Below are 25,689 nucleotides of genomic sequence, written 5' to 3' on the forward strand. Positions count from 1 at the left end.
CGCACCAGGGACTTGCTCTGCAGATTGGTCTGCAGGGGTCTGCTGTGCTTTGGGGGCTCTAGAAACCAGCAGAACAGCCCTCTGAGGCTTGAAGCACTGTCAGATGCCATGTGAAACACCTGGGCTTGCCCTCTATGCAGAGCTGCACCAGTGTGATTAAATTAAACCAGTGCCAAAGGCGGTCTTGGAGACCTTATTCTGGCCTGACCTAGTGTTGTTTCAGCTTAGCTGAAGTCAATTAGAAAGGGGTTTAAAGTGAACTGAAATGATAATACTCAGATATGCTTTTCATATCTCTCTCTCATACAGAGGTCAGTATCATCATCTCCGTTTTACAGATGGGAAAACTGAGGCACAGAGTAGGGATGTCACTTGCTCAGGTTCATCCAGCAGGCCACTGATACATCTGGGAACAGAACCCAAGTCTCCTGAGTCCCTGTCCAGTGCTCTCTCCACTGCCCCACATAATAAAGCCACTCAAACTGAAATAAGCATTTCCACACGACTTTGTACTGATATAACTAAACCAGTTTAACTAAACCAGTGCAATTTTTTAGTTAGACACGGCTGCAGGAACAAGCCTTGCTACAGGATCAAATGAGGGCTGAACTTGGACCTTGGAGGGAGCATATTAGTGGCAAATAGGGTAAGAAAATTAGAGATGTTCAAGACAAAACAAGAGGGAGACCCTTTAAAAACACGAGGATTCCCATTTCAAAGATACAGCCACAGACCGTGGGGCTCCCACCCCAAGTTACATGCAGAGAGCACGCTCCAGAAGGAGAGGAATTCAAACAGATGTGATGCAGTCACATCTCGGACAGCCTCTGTTTTTTGGAAGCTCGACTTGAGACTTGGATTTTTCAGAAGTGCTGAGAACCCACAGCTCGCTCGCACTGATTTCAACTGCAGCTGCAGGCGCTCAGCCCCTCTGAAAATCCAAGCCCCAAGGTATCTAAAATCAGGCACTGAAAAAAGCCCTAGAGGCTGCCAAAAAAATCAGTGGTCAACTTCAAAGGTGTTAGCTTCATGTTTTATTGCTTTTAAACAAACATGCATCCACACAAACAAACCAAAGCAAACTTTCTCATGAGTGGCTTTCTAAAAATGAGGTGTACAGGAGAATTTTTATCCCTGAGAAGCAATGCCAATTCTCATGATTTTCTCACAGGTTTCACAATAGTTGATGTCATTCTTAAAGACCCAGCTGCTGGAGTCAGGTGATTAGGTAAAAAAAAGTAGTTTCTGGCCTTTGTGTTTGTGGAGAAAAGCTTGAAAATGCAGATTCCTAACCGTTTCAGAGAGTTAGTCAGAGAGTTTATGGCCAAATGGGAACGCTAGATCATGCAGTCTGATCTCCTTTGTTGCACATGCCACCAAGACACCCTGCACCCACACACTGACCAAACAACTGAAATGAGACCAAAGTATTACAGCTCCCAGGAGACCAGACTATTATGAGCCACAGACAGAGAACAGGAGCGACAGAGGTATATCAACGCCCAAGGCCTCGACAAAGGCAAGGAAAGATTGAGAGATGCCCAGATAATCCTGGCATGTGACCTGTGCCCCAGGTGAAAAAAAAACCAACCCAAGTTCACTGCCAAGCTGACCTGGGGAGAAATTCCTTCCTGACCCCACATATGGCAATCGGTTAGACCCTGAGCACATGAGCAAGAACCAGCCAGCCAAGCACCCGAGACAGAGGATGCTCAGTGCCACCTCAGAACTGTGGCTCTTCCAGTCCAATGTCCCATCTCCAGCTGTGCCTCAAAGGAGGGGGGGAACTCTCCCAGAATACACGAGTGTGGGGAGCAAAATCCCTTCCCGACCCCTGCTGGTGTCTGCCTGAAAACCTGAAGCATGAGCTTTTAGGAACATAAGACATAAACTAGAAGTGAGCCCGAGGGCTGCTGAGTGCTCCCCCCACCATCACAAACAACCCCACCATAAGATCCTGCTCAAATTTGTCCAGCTCTCTCTTAAAACAAATTAAATTGTTTGGCCCTTCCTCCTTCCCCCTCCCCACTAACTCCTAGTGGAAGCCTGTCCCAGAACCTCACCCCTCTGATGGTTAGAAACCTTCTTCTAATTCCCAGCCTCAGTTTGCTCATGGCCTGTTTATGTCCACTTGTTCTTGTCCCAAAAACGTCCTTCCGCTTAAATAACTGCACCATCCCTGGTATTTATAGAGAGTAATCCTAGCACCATCGGCCTTATTGTTACATTAAACAAGCCAAGCTCTTCCAGTCTCCTCTCATAAGCTAGCCCCTCCATTCCCCTGATCATCCTAGTAGCTCTTCTTTGCACCTGTTCCTATTTGAATTCATCTTTCTTGCACCCGAACTGTATGCAGGATTCCAGATGAAGTCTTACCAGTGCCTCCTACAAGGGCATGAATCCTTCTCTTCATATAGCTTATGGTCCGAAAGGACCATTAGATCATCTAGCCTGACCTGCATGTCACAGGCCATTGCATTTCACCCAGGTACTGCTGTAAAGAGCCCAATAACAAGTTAAATTAAAACATTTCAGTCCTCTGAAGTCTAAACCATTATGTGTCACCAGCAGAGAACAGGAAAGACTAAGACTAAGTATCAGAGGGGTAGCCGTGTTAGTCTGGTTCTGTAGAAGCAGCAAAGAATCCTGTGGCACCTTATAGACTAACAGATGTTTTGCAGCATGAGCTTTCGTGGGTGAATACCCACTTCTTCGGATGCAAGCAGTCCGAAGAAGTGGGTACTCACCCACGAAAGCTCATGCTGCAAAACATCTGTTAGTCTATAAGGTGCCACAGGATACTAAGACTAAGGTGCATCGATATAGCAGCCCATTGTAATGGCAGGGAATAGATTAGGTGAGATGTGTCGAGTTCAAACACCGGGAGGCAAATGAAAAGAATTCAATATTGATTAGTTTTAAAAATCTCATTCTGTGATTTTTTTTTGGAGGGCAGGGGCCTAGCACAATTGGGTCTGGGTCCAAAAGTGAGACTCCAATGCCAATAATAATTTTTGAATACTCGAGGTTGGCCCTACTGCCCATGTATATGCCTTGTTGTTTGTAAGTGCGAATGTCTCAATGTGAATTGTTACTGGAATCATAGACCGCTATAAATACCTGGCAAGTGGGAGCCAACCCATCAACCCAGCCTGGCATCTCTCTGCAGCCACTGCAGGATTGTTCCCTACAAGGTATTTCCTAACAATACGTCTGGTCTAGTTATAAATAGCCCAAGCGATGGGGCTGCCACCGCTTTCCCTGCAAGGATTCTTGTACAGCTGTATAGATTCGCTGGGTGAGTGTGGACACAAAGGCTTGCCTAAGCCATTTTTGTGCCGTCCCTTCTTATTTGATCGCTTGCTATCTGAGCTCACTTACACCAGTTTGTCTGGCAGCTACTAATGTCATCTGGGTTTGTGTGTCCTTTGCGTGACCTGGTGACGACAACCGGAAGAAAGCCGTGCTCTCACACAGCATTGCTTCAGATGCTTTAACCACTAAATTCTACACACATACTCACACCGTGTGGCTTCAGCAGCATTCCTAGCATCAAACCAGGGGCAAAGAATGTTTCCTTTCTATGGCTGAAATGTCTCTCTGGAGCACTTGAGCCTTGTTCTGATCCCTCTGCACAAAGGTGAATTTTAGCATGACTTCAGGCCAGTCGCTTGACTCCCAGAGCCCCAGAGAACTGTGCTGCTGCAAAACAGGAACCTCGCTGAAACCCAGGTGATGCATCTGAAGCCGAGCTGCCCTGCAGAAAGGCTGCTGCTCGCCCTTCCAGACATCTCTACCCCTGCTCTGCACCAGCGGGCATCCAAACCCTCTGCTTTATAACAAAGACAGAGGAGAGATAAGTCACTAGCACGGCAGGATGGGTCTGAGGCTCAGCCAGAGGTAGGGGACAGGGGATGTTTTGGATAAGCCTGTGATTGTTTCTGGACACAGCCGCTTCTTCTCCAGAGTCACGATTGTAAACAGCTCTGGGCTTGGAACGCCCGGTATTCTGGGCTCAACGCATAACATGCAGAGCAGTAATGTCACCTGGCTGACTGTGCGAGGAAAAAACAAAGCAGGCTCCCACACGCGCTCAGGAAGTGAGCCAGCAGGGTAAAGGTGGCTGGATCCACGGAACAAAGGCTGGGGTAGAGTTTCCCTGCTTTTACTATGGTGGTGCAGACAGGCACTCTCGACATTGTTGGCTCCCATGCTGGAAGGAAAAATCTAGTGGACACGAGGCCTGTGTTAGGGTTTGTCTCCATTTGGAAATTTACCATAACAGCTATTCCAGAATCAGAATGTCCACATGTAGGGAGTCCCCAGCTAAGCACGGCAGCTCTTAAGAACCAATGGTAATAGACACCTTATAATGCCCAGTATTACATAGATCAGGGTCCCTATGGTTGACCCCAACCAGCTAATTTGTGTTAAGTTACAAAGTGCCTTGTCTACACCATGGATAAACATGTTAAACAGCACACCTTGCCTAGTGAAGACAAAGGTATTGGCTTAATTAAGACTATTCACCTGCTTAAATATAAAGTATGTGCATAAGCATTTGTAGGATCAGAGTCTAAATGCCGACACAAGGTGCAAAGCAGTGGAGTACGGGGCCCATATACATTTAAACTCAGGTCTGGGCATGGGCCATTCATATGCGTTTCAGAGGTGCCAAGCACTTGCAGTTCTCATTGACTTCAGGTGGATTTGTGGGTCCTTAGCAAGTCTGAGAAATCAAGCCAAGATCACTCCAATAACACAATTATGGCTAGGAAATAGATAACTGAGTAATTGACAAACGGATAGATGGATGCAGACAGTGAGTCAGAGACACTGTGAGGACACACAAAATTTAGGCTGTGTAAATAAAGGGATTGGGGAGGGAGGAATGACAAACACCCCCACCCTCACCCTTCCCCGCCGATACTTTCTGAGGTTGTTTTTGATTCAGCGAGAACAGATTTATTTGGATGTAAACAATTCCCAGACTGTGACAACGCGGAAGGCAAGGGTGTAGTGCTGGCCAAAGGGGAACCAGAAAACGAAACTGACTGACTCACAGTTTCAATGAAACACAGAAGAGTAAATAAACAGCATGAAAAACAAAGAGGAGATAGGCTGCAAAAAAAAAAAAACCAAACAAAAAAACAAAAAACACTTTCTGTTTTAATAACCCCAGATGTTATTACTAGTAACACAGGGACAGAAGTATTCTGGGACAGGGCCCGTCTTTTTGTTCTGTGTTTGTACAGCCCCTAGCACAAGGGGGTCCTGGCCCAGGACTGGGGTCCTAGGTGACCCAACAATATAAATAATAATCTTTCTGAAATATATATTTTTCAAATGCTACCCGACATCAGTGTAACACCAGCAGGTCTATAATTGAGAAATCTCCTCAACACTTAAAAAAACAAAAAAAAAAAAAGATATGCCGCGTCATGATCAGCTCCCAGTACATTCTGAGTCAGAGTCTTGGCATGCAGTTGCTCTGCATAGCGTGCTGCTTAGAGGGGGATTGTGCAAAGATGGCTTAGAACTCAGCTCCCCTTTGGCTCTGCACTAGAAGGGGGATAGTGCAATGTGCTTTACTTCAGCGGGCTACCTGTGGATCAAACTGCAGCCAGGGATCAATGTGGCGTAGGGGCATCTTGGCCACATCCCTTTCCCGGTAGGCAAGCCCCCTTTTCCCTGCTATGCCAGCAGTGGGGAGAGGGAGCATCATAAAAGCCCCTACCCTGGCTCTACACCCCCCACCTTGCGGGGCGATCCTCTGGGGCAGCTTCGAGGCTACAGTCTCCCTGCAGAGTGGTGCAAAACAGATGCTCTGCGAGGAAGAATCGACCCCATTGTCTTTTAGGCTATGTCTACACGACAGACTGGACAGCAGCACAACTGTACCACTGCAGCTGAGCCACTGTAAGGTCCCCCGTGTAGCTGCTCTATGCCGGCAGGAGAGGGCTCTCCCGATGGCATAATTAAACCACCCCCAACGAGCAGTGGTAGCGATGTCGGCGGGTGAGCATCTCCTGCCCACATGACGCTGTCCACACCGGTGCTTTTGTTGGTGAAACTTATGACGGCTGGGGGGGGGGGTTCCCACCCCTGACCGACAAAAGTGCTAGCGCAGACAAAGCCTCAGATTGTCAACTCCTCAGGGCAATGACCTCATCTGGTATGGCCCCAAGAACGCCATCAGCATTTAAACAGTGATAATGAATGACCTACCCCGAGGGTGTCTTTTCAAATGCTGGGAGACATCAGTCAAGAACAGCCCTAATGCACTAAAAGGTGCATGTGTTTATACAAAGGCTGTTATCAGAGGGCAGCTACAGACCAAATTGTACCTGCTGCAGCTTCCCACTCCCCGCCTCCCAACAATGGATGCATGGATGCAACACAATCAGGACTAGAACTCAGGAGTGCTTGGTTTGATTCTCAACTCTGCCAGTAGCCTACTGGGTGGCCCTGGGAAAGTCACCCCACTGCTCCATGCCTCAGTTTCCCCATCGTTAAATTGGGGACAATGATGCTGACCTCCTTTGTAAAGTGCTTTGAGAGCTACTGATGAAAAGTGCTATGCATTATTATTAATAACCCTGGTTTAAGCGAAATCAGAAGTGGGCCAGCAGTTTCATTCGACATCATGTCAAATACATCTCAGGGGGGTACTGAGTAAGAGTCTGGCAGCTATACAGTGGAAGGGGTTTCCCTTTCAATGTACTGCATGGAATGGTCTCTTCTGGCCTAGCTATGTTAGTGAGCGAATGCCAAATTGTCTTTGCCACAAGGGGAAGTTTCCCCTGTATGCTGGCTCTCCCTTGGTGGGGCAGCAGAAGTTGAGACAATATTTGCTGCGTCTTGATATCTTTAAACCATCGCTGTGATTTTCAAACTCCGCTTTTTAGAAATCTGCACAACACCAAGGGAACTAGATAGCTCAGGGGGCTGGAAATGTAATGTGGAGGTGAATGGTTGACTCTAGCCCACATCAACAGTAATTTAAAGTAGCTGCCAACTGATAGATGTGCGATGGTCTACGTGAAATGAATTTGGTGGGTCTCAGTTCAGTTCCCAGTGGACAAGCGTCCCTATCATAAAACCCACCACCCATCAGGGGGACTAGTTGAGTCCTGATCAGGGGCAATCTCAGCAGAGGCCAAGGATTGAATAAGCCATGGGGACTGATCCATCTTCTCACCCTAGAGGAGATTCCTCCAGGCCAGAGTCATGCTGGCATGGCAATGTGGGACAATCTTGCAAAAGGGATGACTGGAGGTCATCCTTCTCCAGAGCTGTCAGGCTGGCACAGAACTGCACAGCGAGGAGTAAGCAAAGCCCTGGGGCTGCAGTCCGAAGGCTCACCTTGCTCTGCTCAACATTTGATTTCAGTTTTGGGTGGATATTTTTCAGTCCTCACGCGGCCTCTGACTCAGGCAGGTCACTTCCCCTTGCGCTGAGGTAGGTGCTAAGTGTTTACTCATTTGCCTCTGCCAGTGAGTTCACCGCAGAACAAACCGACGCAGGAAACAGCATGCATTAATATTGCTGCAGAGCGCTTGGACGTAGAGTGGGGTGAACGGCCTGGGGGAGGGGGGAAATTGGTTGTATTACAGCACGGTAGTAGATGGGCCCCGTAAATCTTGCCTGGACATGCTGCTTCCCCTATTGACAGGACAGAAATAACTTGCTTTCTTGTGCCTCAGAGAGCTGGGAGTGGGGGGGAAGGATAGCTAGCTCCACAGGGCTGACAATTTGGCCAGATCTCTCTCCTTTGCCCAGCAACAGACCTCCATCCACTCCAGAAGCTGCTGCAAGAGAGCACCATGCAGCGACCTATTTTGCTATCCTTCACAGGCTAAGGTCGCGCGGCTAGCGGCAGCGCTGCTGCAGTCAGCGCGCAGCGCAGCGGAAAACACTCTCTCCGCTGCCAGTCCTCCCACCCCTCTGTGGGAATATACGGACGCTGCGCTGGGAGCGCGCTGGGGCTTGGGCTGCTTGACTTCACTGGGGCGCCGAAGCCAATTTGCAAGCGCAGAGAGGTGTTTACACACCCTGCTGCAGCGCTGCAAATTTGTAAGTGTAGCCAAGCCCTTAGAGAAAGAAGGGACCATCAGATGGCTCATAAATAAGGCTGCGAGTCTGACACAGAAGTCACGGATTCCATGACTTTTCGGGACCTCCATGACTGCTGCAGCGACCAATGTGGCTGACCCCAGGGCCGTCCTGGAGCCAGCCACCCTGGGGCCAGCCGCTGGGGCAGCTGGAGTGATCCTGGAGGCTGCCTGAGCAGTGGTCTCTGAGGGACTAGGAGCAGCGGGCGGCCAAGGGTAATCAGCCCCCACCACCAGAGCAGGGACCAACTGTTGGTCCCTGGGACCTCCCTGAGCAGCTAAGATTTAGTCAGGGATATTTATAGTAAAAGTCATGGACAGGTCACAGGCCGTGAATTTTTGTTTATAGCCCATGGCTTGTCCGTGACTTTTATTAAAAATACCATGACTAAATCTTAGCCGTACGCATAAGCAGGATCATCGCCCTGGAGCTGGTTTCCACAGCATGGCCACGTGAAGGATGGATATTTGGGGTATTTTCCAACCACTTGTACATGGTCTTTCTAGACCCAGGTATGACATGAGTAGGCTTCAACCACCACATCTGAAGCATCAGGTCTTGGCTATTCCTGGAGGTAGGATGCCAGACTAGATAAGAATAGCCCCTTCCATGCAAGGATCCCAAAAGGTGTTACAGACATTAATGATTTATGCCTCACCTCTCCCAATGGTTTGCATATTACCTTCATTTTACAGATGGGAAAACTGAGGCACAAAGAGGTCAAGTGATTTGCCTAAGGCCATATAGCAATTTGGTAGCAAAGCCATGGCCAGAACCCAGAAGTCCTAACTCTCAGCCCTGTGCTGTACCCACAACACGGTGCTTCCAGGTGGATCTATGGCTGATCAGATCTCTGATCAATCATTCCGACCTCTGAGGAAAAACGGTTAGATTATACTGACCGCTGGCTGGCATTTTCGCCTTTGCAAGGTGACTAGTTCATTCCCAAACCCTGTGTCCCACCCGGCAGCCACAAGCAGTGCAAGCTGTTATGGGTCAGCCTGACTCACAGTCACAAAAATGACCAGATAGGAACGGACCTAGCCAGCCTGGCCTCTTCCTGCGTTTTCCATTGCTTTCCACAGTAGCCAACAGCTTTCATTATAAAAGTACCCAGCTCCCATTCCCACCTCCTTCCATGGTGGGGCCAGTCTATAGTTTAGACTGGACTTTCTCTGCCCTGTGCTGCTTGCTCCAACCACCTCCCTTTCCCCTTAGCTTCACACCACACCTGCCCCTCTTACCCTCTTTCCCCTGCCCTATCCTCTTTACCCCTTTCCCTTCCGTTTCTTTCCATTAAGCTGATCTCCTAAGTATCCCCCCCACCTCCAATGGAATTAACATGCCATTTGCTGCCATCACATGGTCCTCTCTGCTTGTGTGTTCTGCCCCTTCGCCCACCAGTCTGTTGTGTCTGCTTTTAGACTGTAAACCGCTCAGAACAGGGACCGTCTGCTACTCTGTTTCTAGAGCTCCTAGCACAATGGGACCCCCCTGTTCTTGCCTGACCCTTAGGCACTAGCATAATAAACATGATTAATAGTAATTCATTGACCTAGTCACCCAGCCTCCCTCTAGCTAAGTTATAGCTGTATCTATAGAAAAGCCATCTCTAGCCCCAATTGCTCTAACAAGGCACTAATGTCAAAGGCTCCCTGGGTACATTTAAATGCTGATTTGACTAACACCTCTGGTCAAGGGGAAAAGACACCCCTTGCACAGAGCCGTGACTTGCTCAGGGCCCCACAGGGATTTGGTAGCATCCTGGTTTAACCCCTAGACACCAGTGCCTCCCCAGAGCTTAACTATTGATACAGATTGCTGCACCATTTGCATATTATGGGCTGCTGTGGTGCTCCCATCCCCAAAATCTAAGGTGATACCTTAGCCATGGGACTGCAGAAGCCCTTTGAGCTAAGGTCAGAGATTTGATCTTCCACACTGCTGCCTGATGGTGCATCAACTGAATTGATTCATTTTAGGGTATATTCCTTATTTCATTTGACTTCCCACAGGTTATATCTATGGAGTATAAAATATAACTTGGTGGGAAAATCCTACAGAACATCCCTATTTTGTGTGTCAGCAATCTGATTTGCAGAACTGGAAGAAACAGATAGAAAATCCTGTTTGGGTTTTGGTCCCAAGCCTATAGAATTCAGGAGAATATTAACCCTGAGTTGAACACCAGGTCATCATCTCTTTCTGCAGGTGGCCTTGTAAATGGGGAAGTCATTGAGTCATTGCAAGTCTGACAACAATGCCACGTTAACAACTATTTATACAGATCATTTCACACTCAGTGCAAGGTCCTATTGCCAAGACTTAAAAAGCAAATAAATGAAGGACTCGATCCTGCAATCATTATTATATGTATATTACTGAGCTAATATTAAAATAGACAGAGATAAATTAAGCACTTCGGACAGTCTGAGATCAAACAATTCCCACTTTGTCTAGATGGGGTCCAGCAAATTGCATAGCTTGGCAAAGTGCTTTGAGAACTTTCCTTGGTAAACTGCTTTCCTTGATAAAGTGCTTTGAGAACTCCATATAGGAGCTTTCCAGATAGGAGCTAAATAATACTATACAAACAACGTTTTCTTCAATCATTTCCTTAGGGGAATTGAAAGAAAAGAGAGGACAGAAAAAAGACATGAGAGTAAGAAGAGTGCACATATCATTCTCCCAAGGCCACAAAATAACCTAGTGCTAGTTCATCTATCTAAGCCACTATTACCATAATATCTGGGCACCTCACAGTTTTTACTGTATTTATCCTAGCAACAGCCCTCTGAGGTAGGCATGTGCTACTGTGTCAGGTATTACCCGATTATGACACAGAGGGACTAAGATACTTTTCCAAAGTCTAGGCAGGGCAGGCAAGGAAACCTAGGTCTCCGGACTCCTAGGTTAATGCCTTAACCACTGGACCATCCCTTTTCCCTGGTACAATATCTTGCTCTCATTTACACAGGATCCTTTCCATATTTCCTAGCTTGTTTCTCTGCTGTAGCAAATTCAGTTCTTTTGCCTTTTTTAACCACCAGTGATGCTTTAACAACATAGGTGACATGCCAGGAGCAACCCAGGATAGGCAAAGATGGTGGAGCCCTGTTCATGCCCTAAGAGACATTTGGTAGTGCAGGAATAATTCAGAATGATCCTCTGGGGGGAGAACTTATTTTTTTTCCTGAGCAGCAGATAAATCCCTTAGCTCCCTACCAACAACAAAGGAAAAATGGACAAAGAACCATGAGGAAAATCAGAACCCAGAGAATTAAATCAAACCAGTCGCTAAAGGTTTCATTCACCCAGCAACCCCACAGCACGTCTCTGAGGGAGACGCATAGCTCCATTTCCATTGACGTCAATGCAATTTTTGCCTGAGACAGGGACTTAGGTTAACTTCAAACACTAAGTTATATCTGGATGTACCTAGAGACAGAGCTTCCTCTTCACTGGGAGCAGAGCGAGGCCAACACTGAATCCCACTGTGTGAGTTAGAGAGAGAGAGAGAGAGAGAGAGAGAGAGTGTGTGTGTGTGTGTGTGTAAAATACATGTGGTTATAGTTTACAGCCTGATTCTACAATTGTTCCTCAAGCAAAATCCCACTGGCTCCAATGTGTGCTCTGCATAAGCACTGCCCTGATTTTATTTGATTTCATTTTAATACCTTACAAGCTTCGGTAAGGCAGGGACTGTCTTATTAAGCATTTGTCCAGCACACAGAACAAAGGGGTTCTGAACCTAGCTGGGCCTCCAGATGCTACCGCAATGCAAATAATAATATAATTGTGACAGAAACAGCTCTGAGCTGGATGTGAACTGCATAAACAGTTAGGTGTAGTTACTGCAGTGGTGTTATTGACAGAGCTGCAGTGACTCATGCTCATGTACAAGTCTACCTGTAAAACAGGTTAAAGAGTCACCCATGCTTAAAAGGTTGCAGCGCAGAGGAATTCTGTCCATTTGGGACAGAAATGAGGAGTAGATCCTTTCAATTTGTTTTGGTCTCTGTTCTCAGAACATTTTCAATGTTTTGCCCCATAAATCTGCTACTGCGGATGTGACAAGCCACATTTTGGAAAGCCATCAGGGTTCAATTTTACCCAACAGTGACGTTGTCAGATTCAACTCAACTGCGCTGCCATTAAGCATTGCCTGGCCTGGCTTGGGTCTCTTTAACATGGAGTACATTTGCCTACGTGGATGGGAGGAGATAATGGCAATGAAGCTAGGCAAGTGCTGTGCAAGCTTCCCACCCATCACTCTGCCATTGCACCTCAATCCTCTGCATCCCACTGCTATTGCAGTCTTCCCCCTCTCCCCCCTTCCTCCCCCCCCCGAACTCCACCAACGCACTTCAATCCTGACCTGCTGCAGCTTCCTTTGCTATTCCAGACCTGGATTCCCTTCCCCATACACTGCTCTGCCGGTGCATCTCACTTCTGCCCTGCAGCCCTCTGGTATTCCAGACCTGGACTCCCTCCCCCATACACTGCTCTGCCGGTGCATCTCACTTCTGCTCTGCAGCCCTCTGGTATTCCAGACCTCGACTCCCTCCCCCATACACACATACACTGCTCTGCCGGTGCATCTCATTTCTGCCCTGCAGCCCTCTGGTATTCCAGACCTCGACTCCCTCCCCCATACACACATACACTGATCTGCCGGTGCATCTCATTTCTGCCCTGCAGCCCTCTGGTATTCCAGACCTCGACTCCCTCCCCCATACACACATACACTGCTCTGCCAGTGCATCTCATTTCTGCCCTGCAGCCCTCTGGTATTCCAGACCTCGACTCCCTCCCCCATACACACATACACTGCTCTGCCGGTGCATCTCATTTCTGCCCTGCAGCCCTCTGGTATTCCAGACCTCGACTCCCTCCCCCATACACACATACACTGCTCTGCCAGTGCATCTCATTTCTGCCCTGCAGCCCTCTGGTATTCCAGACCTCGACTCCCTCCCCCATACACACATACACTGCTCTGCCAGTGCATCTCATTTCTGCCCTGCAGCCCCTCTGGTATTCCAGATCGGGATTCCCCCATACACACATACACTGCTCTGCCGGTGCATCTCACTTCTGTCCTGCAGCCCTCTGGTATTCCTGACCTGGGCGGGCGACAGGCAGACAGAGACACACACACACACACATGCGCGCGCGCGCTCCACCAGTGCACCTCAGTCCTGATCTGCAGCACTAGATACTAACTCAGTGCTGAGCATCTCCTGAGCAAAGACTTGACCAGTGTTGCCACAGACAAGAAACCAAGTCCCCAGAAATTAAACCTTGACCGGCCCATGTACCTCTCCCCTTCCCCTTTTTAAAGGAACCTGACAGGATACAAGAATTATAATCAAAACAGAAAGGAATTTAAAAGAGATACGTTAAACCCCAGTTCGTAATAAGAGACCTTGTTACCTGAATTGAGCCTCAGCGATGGTCTACGCCCCTCGCTGGCCCTGCGCCGATGACGGTCCGGTGGGTCGCTGCTGTTCCCAGAGGCCATGGCGGAGGGGAGCTTGAGGAGAGGGGATCAGCTTTACCCTGCAGAAGGAGAAACAAGGGTAGGCAGGGTGAACTGGGCGGGACACTGAACCAGATTGCTCAGTGAAGGGCTCTGGGGAGCTGCAAGCTGTGACCAGTCTGGTGATCCCAGAGGAGACAAATGGAGACTCAAGGTCTGTTCTTTGGCCTTGGATCCTTACACACCTCCAGGGACAGTCTTAGGCCCCACGATAATTCTTCTATAATTCACCTAGAGTTTCTCCTCTGAGCACTTTGCCTCCCACCTTCCTTTATCTCTGCACATCTGACAGCCTCCTGGCTCCTCCCCTCCCTATCCCACTCTCAAATCCCCACCCACACCACACCAAGGTTCCTCCATCTCTCTGGCTGGATAGCATTAGTTCCCTCAAACACATCCTCAGGCTCCTCCTCCATCTACAGGATCACTCTCCCGTCCACGAGTCTGGAGCTCTCCCTCCCTGGCCTTGTCTCACGCTCAGGACAAGGAGGTCCCCCTAGCACTCTTACGAAGCACCTCACGACCACACACAAAGGTGCCCCTCCACGGGCTGCATGCTCACCCGATACCATCTGGATTGAACTTGCCTTCAGCAAGGCTAGTTACCATTCCAGTCTGTACCATTTAGTCCCAGTGTGGGTGAAGGTCAATGGTGTCGTACCACAACTGGTTCCAACAGTCCTACTTCTAGCGCACTCGTGACCTTTCAAAGTCTGCTGCAATGCATTGCTTTTGGGGAGCTGTGCCGCAGAAACGGGGAGACAGGTTCCCAGAAGGCACTGCAACTGTGACGATTTAGAGCCGTGCAAGCGCAGATGCAGAGCAAGCTCTTAAAATGGTTCCACACAACCAGCTCGGATGCACTGAACTGGTGTAGTGTAGAGATGGCCATTGTATCCCCAGGAGAGGTTTTGAACTGTTTTCGTCTCTCAAGTGCACCCAAACGGTATGCCTATCCTGGGTCTTATTAGTTCCCCATTTCTCTTTATTCCAGAGCTACTATTTCCTCCTGTTCGTCATCTCACAGATCCCCTTAAAAATAACTATGATTAAAAATTCATTAGAACCCAAATCCCTGAACGCCCAGTCATCCTGAACCCAGGCCCAAATTTTACAGCTAGTGAAAATCTCTAACCACAATGCTTAGCATGTATACAGCTCTTTATCAATACTTCATGAACCTGCCTGCCAGGGGGGTATTCGCTCAGCTTTTGCAGTGGGAGAAACTGAGTCACGGGGAGCGCTTGCTTGAACTTGCATGATGAGTCGATTTCTGGGCTGGGAAGAAAACACAGCTAGTTCCTAGTCGCCTGCTCAGTGCAGGGGTTCCCAAACTGAGGTCCATATACCACTGGTGGCATGTGAGCTTGTAGGAAGTGGTACATTGTATCAGGGTTGTCAGTCCCTGGAAGCGGTACTGGGACAGAGCCAGAGGCCTGTTCCATGACATGGCCCCTTTTAGGCAAGATATTCTGGGGAGTGGCAGACTAATTGAGGAAGGGGGGGGGGTGTTGATCAGGTGTCCATCTCCTTAACATGATAAAACCCAGGTGTTAGATGACCCCCCAGGAGGAGAGAGGCAGTCGGCCTGAAGAGGAGAATTACAGGGGAGCCTCAGGTCAGGAGAGAGGCTCCCTGGGACGGGAACTAGAACAGAACAGAGACTAGTGGGCTGGGGAAGCCTGCCTGAGTCACAGCCCACCCCAAGGAGGCAGGTTGTGGAATTCCTTAACCAAGAGGAAAAAGTTGTGAGTCCACAGCAGAAGGCCTGTTGGAAAGATTCTTCTAAGAGGCCAGGGTGTTTAGTGGGACCGGCAAAGCTCCCTGGGCAGGGAACTGGGAGTCTTCCCAAGATTCCCCCAGCTACCTAGCTCCCCTCTGAGGCTTTGGCTACACTGGCACTTTGTTGGCAAAACTTTTGTCGTTCAGGGGTGTTTAAAAAAACATCCCCCCCAGAACGACAAAAGTTTTACCAACGAAAAGCGCCCTTGTTTGTCGGCAGGAGCACTCTCCTGCCAACACAGGCGCTGCCACTCGTGGGGGTGTGTGTGTAAGTGTTTTGTCAGCAGCTAGCTCTCTCCTGCTGACAAACAGCAGCTACACTGCGTGCCTTTTAGCAGCACAGCCATGTCACTAAAAGCCTCGTAGTGTAGCCATGGCCTAAGCCTTCCCTGCCCATTTATTTACACACTCTCTTTCTCTCACCTGACCCTAGGGTGACCAGATAGAAAGTGTGAAAAATTGGGGTAGGGGGTAAAAGGCACCTATATAAGAAAAAGCCCCAAATATCGGGACTGTCCCTATAAAATCGGGACATCTGGTCACCCTACCTGACCCTAACCTCATTAGACCTGGGCAAGAAGTGTTTTCTCCATCTTTCCAGGATTTCAAAACTTTCCTCCAGACAAACTGAACTTGTTTGCAAAATAATAAATACAGTATATAAATAAAAATGACTCACCCGCCCTAAAACAGCCAACGGCATAGTGGTTAGGGCACTCACTGAGCCATGGGCAATCCTAGTTCAAGTTTGTGATTCCCCCACCTCCATCCTCCTCCCACCCCCGCTCCCTAATTTTATCAGAAATTCCATCCTGGACGAAAATGTCACAGCGTTTCGGTGAAAAACTCCCAACCTGTCTAAACCTCACGTCCTCTAACCCTCCCAAAGGGACTCCCCTAGCCAAACTCCCATCTTTTCTAATTCCCCCAGGCAGATCTTCACCAGCCACATACAAAACTTATTTGACTAGGTGTCTCTAAATATCTTAATTAACCCTATTAAGACCTAAACCAAGAGGGCACAAAAAGGATAAATGTGCACGTGGTACTTCAAACATCAGTTCTTCACGAAGGTGTCATGTGAACAACAAAGTCTGTGAACTACAGCACTAGTATACACTTCTGGGCCAGATTCTCAGGGGCTGTAAATCGGGGTTGCAGTGTTGTCAATGGAGCTACCGAGGCATCTTTAAGGTGCCACTGGACTCCTCGTTGTTTTTGTGGCTACAGACTAACACGGCTACCCCCTGATACTTGAGGCATACAGTAGCTGAAGAGAAACATTTAGGAAGGCAGTGTGGCCTAGTGTAAGTTGTATCTAAATTAATAATATATTGGTTCTTTCTGTCTGGTATTGGTTAGCCATGTTAAATTAAGTTATTTAGTTTTGGTTGGTGCCCTTAAACAGATTGGATAACGATGCACTGCCACAATTAGACGCTGCACAGTGTAGCAGTTCAGGGCTATGACCTAGTTTTCCAAGCCTTACAGAGGCAGAAGTCCAACAATAGAGGTGTGAAATACAGTCCATCATTCACCTCAACGAGGTGGCAATGGGGGTGGGGAACTAAGGGAATGCAAAGCTTACTTATCAACAGGGCTTAGGAAATTGCTGAATGCTCATTTGCATCTCAATGCTCAGAAGACAATGCCAGCTGACAGGCACTCCTTGCTAGGTGCCTTGGGAACAAACAGGAGGTTTGGACTGTGCCGGTAGTTGATGGTCTTCCCTATACCCCATCCCCTTCTCCTCCACCCCCTCCACCTCAACTTCAAATGTGCCGTGAGGGTGGTTCAGTTGTGACCCATGGGTTCCTCTTGCATCACATCTCCAAGAGGGCAGTGGCTCTCAAACTTTTGTACTGGTGACCCCTTTCACACAGCAAGCCTCTGAGTCCGACCCCCCCTTATACATTAAAAACAATTTTAAAATATATTTAACACCATCATAAATGCTGGAGGCAAAGTGGGGTTTGGGGTGGAGGCTGACAACTCGCAACCCCCCATGTAATAACCTCGCGACCCCCTGAGGGGTCCTGCCCCCCAGTTTGAGAAACCCTGGTGTAGGGGATGGGAGGGTTAGAGCTGGGGTTCAGAGTACAGCATGGAAGGAGGGCTGGCCTCACCACCCCCACATGAGGGCTAGTCTCCCTAACCCTCTGCCACCTGGCTGCAATCCTCAGTGACTAACCTCCCCCTGCTGGTTTCTGCTCTGGAGCTTGGGTGAAAATGAAGCAGGCTGCCTTTGAAGGTAGAGTCCCCATCTTCTGAGTGAGGAAAACCCTCAGTGACCTCCCTCACGCCCCAGCCAGTTCTACTGAGGTTTATAAGGGGCTTTAATAGAGCTTTTTCATGTGAAGGGCTCAAAGTGTTTCACAAGGGCACGTGAGAATCATTTTCCCCCTTTTATAGACGGGGAAGCTTAGGCACAGAGACGGGAAGTGATTTGCCCAAGGTCACAGAGTGGGTCTGGCAGAATGAGGAATAGAAGCCAGCAGTCCTGACTCCCTGGCTCTAGTTTAGACCAGCAGTTGCCAACCGGGGTAAGCGCGCCCCTGGGGGTACTCAGAGGTCTTCCGGGTGTACATCAACTCACCCAGGTATTTGCCTAGTTTTACAACAGGCTACAGAAAAAGCCCTAGCGAAGTCAGTACAAAGGAAAATTTCATACAGGCAATGAGTTGTTTATCCTGCTCTATATACTATACACTGAAATGTAAGTACAAGATTTATATTCCAAGCGGTTTATTTTATAATTATATGGTACACAGGAGAAAGGCAGCAATGTTGCAGTACTAGAGGCTGTGACACTTTTGTATGTTTAGGTCTGATTTTGTAAGCGAATAGTTTCTAAGTGAGGTGAAACTTGGAGACACACAAGACAAATCAGCCTCCTGAAAGGGGGACAGTCGTCTGGGAAGGCTGAGAGCCACTAGTCCAGACCTTACTCCTTCCCCTCCTGGAAAAGAGCAGGAAAGAGAACTTCCTGCGTGGGTCTCAGCTAACACTGCTTCCTGAACGGGTAACTTGTTTCATCTCTCCAAACGGAGTTAGCTTAGGGCAGGTCTACGCTTAAAACGCAGCACTGATGCAGCTGCATCGCTGTAGCGCTTGAATGAAGCTGCGCTACGCTGACGGGAGAGAGCTCTGCCATTGGTGTAGTTAATCCACCTCTGCGCGAGGCGCTAACTGTGTGGGCGGGAGATCTGCCACCGACACCGCACTGTCTATGCTGCCGCTTAGGTGGGGATAACGGCATCGCTCAAGGAGTGTGGATTTTTCACATCCCCGAGCGACGTAGTTATACCAAGGTAATTCTATAGTGTAGACTTGCCCTTAGTGCTAATGGGGGACACATCCTGATGGACCTGGAGAGTGGAAAACCCCAGGCCGGGCTGCAGCTTGTGCCTGCCCCTTGGCAGACTGCTGCTGAGCAAGCGCTGAGTGTCAGGGCAATTCTACCATGCTGGTATCGACGGACACCCTCTTCTATTCCTCCCATCGCTAATTTGGCTCCTGACCACTAATGTCTGAGTATCACTGCTTGGATGCTGCTCCAAAACATGCATCCTCTGAAGGGCCTCAGTTTAAAGCAGTGATACTCGGACATTAGTGGTTCAGGAGCCAAATTAGCGATCAACGTTACCCAAAAGAGCCACAGTATTGTGAAATCGTTGTTTCTTTTACTATAGTACTATATATCCATATCTAAACAGTATGACAGGAAATAGTTATATATAATTCTCACAGCAAAATGGCTGACCAAGTATTATTACACCTCTACCCCAATATAACGCAGTCCTCGGGAGCAAAAAATCTTACCGTGTTATAGGTGAAACTGCGTTATATCAAACTTGCTTTGATCCACCAGAGTGCGGAGCCCCGCGCACCCCCCTCCGAGTGCTGGTTTACCGCGTTATATCCAAATTCATGTTATATCAGGTCATGTTATATCAGGATAGAGGTGTATTTCATCAACTGCAACTGGTTAACAACATAGTAAAAGGATCCTGATTGGTTAATCATTAAATCACTCAGTGTTTTAATATCACGTGCTGCAAAGAGCTGCAGGAGACGCATTAAAGAACCACGTGCGGCCCGCGAGCCTCAGTCGGAGTCTCACTGGTTTAAAGGTTCCATAGGTCACAGGATACACAAAACACCCAATGCACAGCAGAGGCCGGGAGGAGGCCGGGTACACTGGACAAAGCACAGAACTAGGAGACTTGTGTTCTAGCCCACACTCAGCCACAGATTCACCTTGGGCAAGTCATGTCCCCTCTCCATGCCGGAGATTCCCCATCTGTAAAAAGTGATAATGAAACTGACCTCCTCTGTGCATTGTTTTGAGATCTGTACCAGCAGTTTAGATCCAATTGCAGAATGGGAAAAAACTTCCTAACTGTCAGGGTGGTTAAGCACTGGAATAAATTGCCTCGGGAGGTTGTGGAATCTCCATCATTGGAGGTTTTTAAGAGCAGATTGTCAGGGATGGTCTAGATAATACTTAATCCTACCTTGAGTACAGAGGACTAGACTAGAAGACCTCTCGAGGTCCCTTCCAGTCCAATGATTCTATGGGGAGACGGCGATTGTAAGGGCTTGTGTACGTGAGAAACTGAGTAGTAAAACCAGGCCAGTTTAATTACACCGCTATAGTTATATTGGTAACTCCCCGGGTGGACTCTCTAATTCCAGAGTAATTACGTGTCTTTTTCCGGTATAGCTTAAGCTGCTTCCAAAGTGACATAAGTTAAATCAGAAAAAGCCACTCTTACTCCAGAATTAGACTGTCGCCATGGGGAGTTTTGCCAGTATAACTATAGGGGTGTAAATTCACACCGTATCTTACACGGGTATAACTTCCCGTGTAGATATGCTCTAAATTCCCTGCTCCATGAAGCAGGGATCAGCTCTCCCTCTATGAACAAAGCACACCCTTAATGCTCAATACATGATCATACTATAGCTTGATCGGAGAGTGGAATTTTACCTGGAGTTTATAAAGCACGTTGGCACCTGTGTGATGACCAGGGCTTCTTAAAACCAAGTTTAATATTAAACAGGAACAAAAACTGAGGGGAAATTCCTCAACCATCTTTTTGTTCTGTGTTTGTACCGCACTTAGCAGAATGGGGTTCTAGACCATGACTCAGCCTCCTAGGGACCTATGGTAATAAAAATAACAGGACTTGGAAAGAACAAAGGACCAGATCATCAGCTGGTACAAATCTGTGTAGGCCAATTGAAGTCAATAATTGAACCCAATGGACACCCAATGGCTGCACTCACTCCAGATTGGTTTAACTTTAAATATAGACTCATAGAAAAGCAGAGCTGGAGTCACTCTGGTTCAGGTGCAAGGGTAGGGGAGAACACAGAGCTGGCTGGTGGATCTGGCCATATTCGAAGAGTGACCCACCACTGGTAACATCTGCAGCTTGCTTGGTGCAGGTCTTAACCATAGATTCTAGCTCAGTCCTGAACACTCGTCATCCTTGTCCACCCTTGCAGCTCAGTTGTGTTTAATACCGGTCCAGCTGCACTCATCGCCAACACCCACCACTGGCTAGCGTAGAGTAGGTTTCTGCATCGGAAAGATTCCTAGTCTCATCTTGTCCTCGCTGATGCTATTTCTGCATTCGTGACGCAGTTGTTTGCTCTTATTTTTCATGTTTACCCTTTGCAAAACCTATAAGGAAGTGAGCCCCTTTTGTCAGGCTGGTTCCTCTTCTGCTTATCATTTCTAAGAAGGGAAAATTTCAGTTTCGTTTCTTTTGTTGTTTTTTTTTTTTGGCCTTTTCCCATCACATCACATTTCTTACGCAGATCTCTTCTCTACCACAATAAAGTCATGCAGGGGTGTGTAAGTCACATTCCTCGAACTCATTGGGAACTACCAACTGCCTCTCATCCTTTCGAAACAACAATCCGCAGCCAACTGCTGCTAATATGCATCTTGCCCAGTGGCAACAAAGAGGGATGAACTAAGATCTGAACAAAATCTTAGGCTGATCAGGGTCCCAAGCACCAAAAGAGCCTCCTCTCCTCCCAAGTTTGACCACTTCCAAGCTAATCTGGAGTTGGACCAATCTAATGGGGACCAATCCCTATGGCCCTGAAAAAGAGTAGAGGAGGACCAGCCACCCACGTTGTCAAGAGGTCCCTGGGCTCCCAGGAACAAGGGCTTCAGACACCTTGTGGCCCAAAGAGTATGGCCAGGAATGAGTTGGGGGAGGGAGGCCTGAGAGTACAATTCCCCCAGCACCCATGGGCGCCAGGTTTGTATAATTTTTGGTGGGGCCCAGAACGGGTCCAAGCAGAGCCATCCCATCCATGGGACTGACTGGGGCAACCCCTGGGGCCCTGCACTTTGATGGGCCCCGTGCTTCACGGGGATGCAAGGTACAGGGTGGCCTGGAGGGTTAGCGGGGGGCCTGGAACCAGCAGCAGCAAGCGACTCAGCCCCAGCCCACCGGCTTCCAGCATTGCTCAGGGAATATGGGAGTGGAAGCCAGAAAGAGGCAAGGCAGGGGGAGGGGCTTGGCGAAAGGGGTGGAATGGGGGCAGGGAAGAGGGGGGCGGGTTGGGTCGCTCGCTGCTGCTGGCACCAGGCCCCCTGTTAACCTCCCAGGCTGTCCTGGACCCCATGTCCCCCTGAAGCAGGGGGCCCCCCAAAGCGCAGGACCTGGGGTGGTTACCCTGGTCCGTCCTATGGATGGGACGGCTCTGATTAACTATAAGCCTAAACATTGGTGGAACCGGGCTCACGTTCCTGAATATTGGTGGAGCACGGGCACCACGGGCCCATATAACTTGCCGCCTATTCCAGCACCCCCAGGATTTTGGTTTGCTAGGAGCTGTGTTTAGCCTTCACTTGCTACCGAGGTATTAATTACCTCCCAGCTCACCCAGCCCTTACTTTCACGAAGGGTTAAAGCCGCAGTGACATGTGGGCGTAGCAGCACCTCAGAGATGGCAAAGCAGCTTATCTTTATTGGTGAGTAAAACAGACCTTTGCCTTGAGTGCATTTCCCCTCCCACTACTCCACTTTGCTTAAAGGTTTCGGGTGAGTTTCCTGTTCTTCCTGGATCGCAGGTCCCTCGCTTGCCTCCCCATCCACCAAACCCATTCAGGACCTTTCCCCTAGACGAAATCCCGGCTGAGGCTTCCCCACCCACCTCAATAAAAGGTGATGTGGAAATTCAGCCACTGGCCCTGCACTGAGGAGAAATGCCAGCTTGGTGGCTGGAAACCATTGCATATCACGGGTAAGGGGGGGATCCGCAGAAGCACAGAAGGGGAAGGAGAGGCAGAGAGACCCTCTGAATAGCAGCTGCAGCTCTGAACAGAAGCCGGCTCACCCTCTTCTGTGGGAGCAATAAAACTGCCATTGGTGCGTCGTACAGTCTGATGCTGTTTCAGGAAGTGCGCACACATCTCCCGAAGGAAACATGTTCTAGGCAAGGCCCTTAGCCCACACAAAGGAACTTGGGGCAGATTCCACCACTGGATGCACAGCGGACAGGAGGGTAACTAAACACTTGCCTGCAGTGTGTGTGTACAGCGTCTAACACCCTAGACCTTGGGGCAATGCTGCATTACAAATGAATACTCCTACTGCTGACATTATCCTGGGAAGTACAACTCACAGCCACAGGGCTGGCAAACTAGGGTCACCAGGCTCCACAGCTCCTGACCCCAGAGAAGTAGCCACTCCAACAGCTTCTCCATTCCCCTTTAGGACCTGCTCTGACAGAAAGCCACACATCTGCCCCCTCTGCTCTCTTCCTGTCTGCACGCATAGGCCAAACAGAGAGCGCTGCTGGCCCATGCAGCTGGGGGGGCCCCTGCACTGCCGCATGGGAAGGTGCTGAAATGATTCATTAATTTCAAAACTATACACGTGACTGGTTATGTCTGGTAACTCAGCGTGGGAAGACAGTGCCCATGGCTACAGAGACACAGAGAGTCAGGGGACTGCAGATTTCTGCAGCATTAACCCAGAAACGCATCCCAATCCAAATTCAAAAATCATTTGGGTGTATTTAAGCCTTTAATCCACTTTTATTTACTCGTTTTATAAGAAAGCACTGCAGGGCTGTCCCGATTCCCTGCTGTAGGTTGTCACGTTTTGGCATGACTATAAAACACTGGAGAATATATTTTAACAACAGGGTTCCACGCCCCCTCTTTCAGCAGTCAACTTACAGTGAAATTGTTGGCCCTGATCCTGCAAATACTTATTCACACATTTAACATTAAGCACTTGAATGGTATTAACTCATTTGCTCATATGCCTAATTCAAGCACATGCAGTTGGTATTTTGTTAACTTCTGAGGATAGGACAAGAAGCAATGGGCCTAAATTGCAGCAAGGGCAGTTTAGGTTGGACATTAGGAAAAACTTCCTAACTGTCAAGGTGGTTAATAAATTGCCTAAAAAGAGGTTGTGGAATCCCCATCCTTGGAGGGTTTTAAGAACAAGTTAGACAAAGACCTGCCAGGAATGGTCTAATTATTACATAGTCCTGCCTTGAGTGCAGGGGACTGGACTAGATGATTTCTCGAGGTCGCTTCCAGTCCTACACTTCTATGATTCCATGACCAGGACCCTTGATTGTCCTGACCAGCTACAGAGGACTATACATTCCCAAGCACTTTCTAGTTAACCCTCCCAACGCCCAGGCATTAACCCCATTTTATAGGTGGGGAAATGGAGGCTGGGAGACTCGCCCACGGTGACACGGTAGCCCTGCGGCGTACATGTTCCAGACCCCTGTGCTAATCACTTCTCCTCCCCACCCCCAAACAAAACCAGCATGACAGCGATGCCCCCAGAGCTGTCACTGGCCTGAGTGGCACCCCAACGATGGAGCCCTGCACCCTTGCCACGCAAGCTCCTAGGCACCAGTGGCTGGATCCCTACAGATTGCAGCTGTTGCTTTATTCCTCTGTCGTCCCGCCAGTAAAACAGGCCAACCCTCCGCTCCCGGGCCCCAGCCCCATCCCGGTAGCTCCGGTGTCCCAACCCCAGCGCCCGTGCCAGGCCCGGCGCCCTCCCAGCGCAGCAACCCCCTGCCCGGGCCGGGGCTCTCCGAGCAGCGGGCGCCCCGGGGCAGCTCCCCTAGCCCCACCGGCTCTGCCGCCGGCTTCCCCCGAGGAGGCACCGGGCCACCCGCCAGCTGGCTGGACCCCTCCCTTCCCCTTTGTCCAGCGCGCGGCTGGGATGCTGCATCCCGGGGCGCTGGGCTGGGAGCGGGGAGGAAGCGTCCGCAAGGTTCGTACTCACCCTCTGCCTCCTCCCGTCTGCACCGGGGCTTTACAGCGCTCGGGGTGGGGGGTGCGGCTGGAGCTGCCCCTGCGCCCTAGTTCATCATCCCCGGCTTCCTCGCCTGCTTCTGCATCGGCTTCCTTACCCTAGGAGGGGGGGACGCCGATTGCATGCGAAAGGAAGGAGTGGAGATAACGAATTGACCATAGATGCAAATAGAGAGACAACTCCAGCTCCCTCTAGAGGCTCCTTCTAGCCCAAGCTGCTCACGGCGTCTTTCCAAAACTCCTTCCACCGTGGCTGGATGCTGGGGCCGTGCGGGTTTGCCATATGTGACATGTGAAGGGGGCTGAATCAGCCAGTACCCTCCCAGGAGGAACCTTTCTGGAAAATAGCTTTCTTCAGGGAAAAGCAAACACATGCATCAAGACAGGAGAAGTAATTCTTCTGCTCTACTCCATGCTGATTAGGCCTCAGCTGGAGTATTGTGTCCGGTTCTGGGCGCCACATTTCAGGAAGGATGTGGACAAATTGGAGAAAGTCCAGAGGAGAGTGACAAAAACGATTAACGGGCTAGAAAACATGACCTACGAGGAAAGAGCAAAAAAATAGGTTTTGTTTGGTTTGGAGAGGAGACGACTGAGGGGGGACACGGTAACCCTTTTCAAGTATGTAAAAGGTTGTTCCAAGAAGGAAGGTGAAAAATTGTTCTCATTAATCTCTGAGGATAGGACAAGAAGCAATGGGTTTAAATCGCGGCAAGGGAGGTTTAGGTTGGACATTAGGAAAAACTTCCTTGCCTAGGGAGGTTGTGGATTCTCTGTCATTGGAGGTTTTTTAGAGCAGGTTAGAGCAGCGGTTCTCTGAGTCAGGACCCAAAATTGAGTTGCAACCCCATTTTAATGGGACAGGCCAGTATTAGACTTGCTGGGACCCAGGGCTGAAGCTGAAACCCAAGCTCCACCCCCACCCAGG

General features: G+C 49.1%; 1 protein-coding gene across 1 annotated transcript in view; it reads right to left on the reverse strand.

The window, feature by feature from the left end:
* The window catches only part of BAK1 (BCL2 antagonist/killer 1), a 37,103-nt gene extending 12,198 nt beyond the window's left edge, over positions 1 to 24,905 (reverse strand). Inside the window, exons 1-2 of the mRNA XM_039538033.1 lie at positions 24,733 to 24,905; positions 13,552 to 13,677 (exon numbers count right to left, since the gene is read on the reverse strand). Coding sequence (XP_039393967.1) covers positions 13,552 to 13,639 — 88 coding nt within the window. The 5' untranslated portion in view covers positions 13,640 to 13,677; positions 24,733 to 24,905. The remainder of the gene's footprint in view (positions 1 to 13,551; positions 13,678 to 24,732) is intronic.
* Positions 24,906 to 25,689: the final 784 nt, after the last annotated feature.

The sequence above is a fragment of the Mauremys reevesii genome, linkage group 4, assembly GCF_016161935.1.
Source record: "Mauremys reevesii isolate NIE-2019 linkage group 4, ASM1616193v1, whole genome shotgun sequence".
In the NCBI taxonomy this organism is placed as follows: domain Eukaryota; kingdom Metazoa; phylum Chordata; order Testudines; family Geoemydidae; genus Mauremys; species Mauremys reevesii.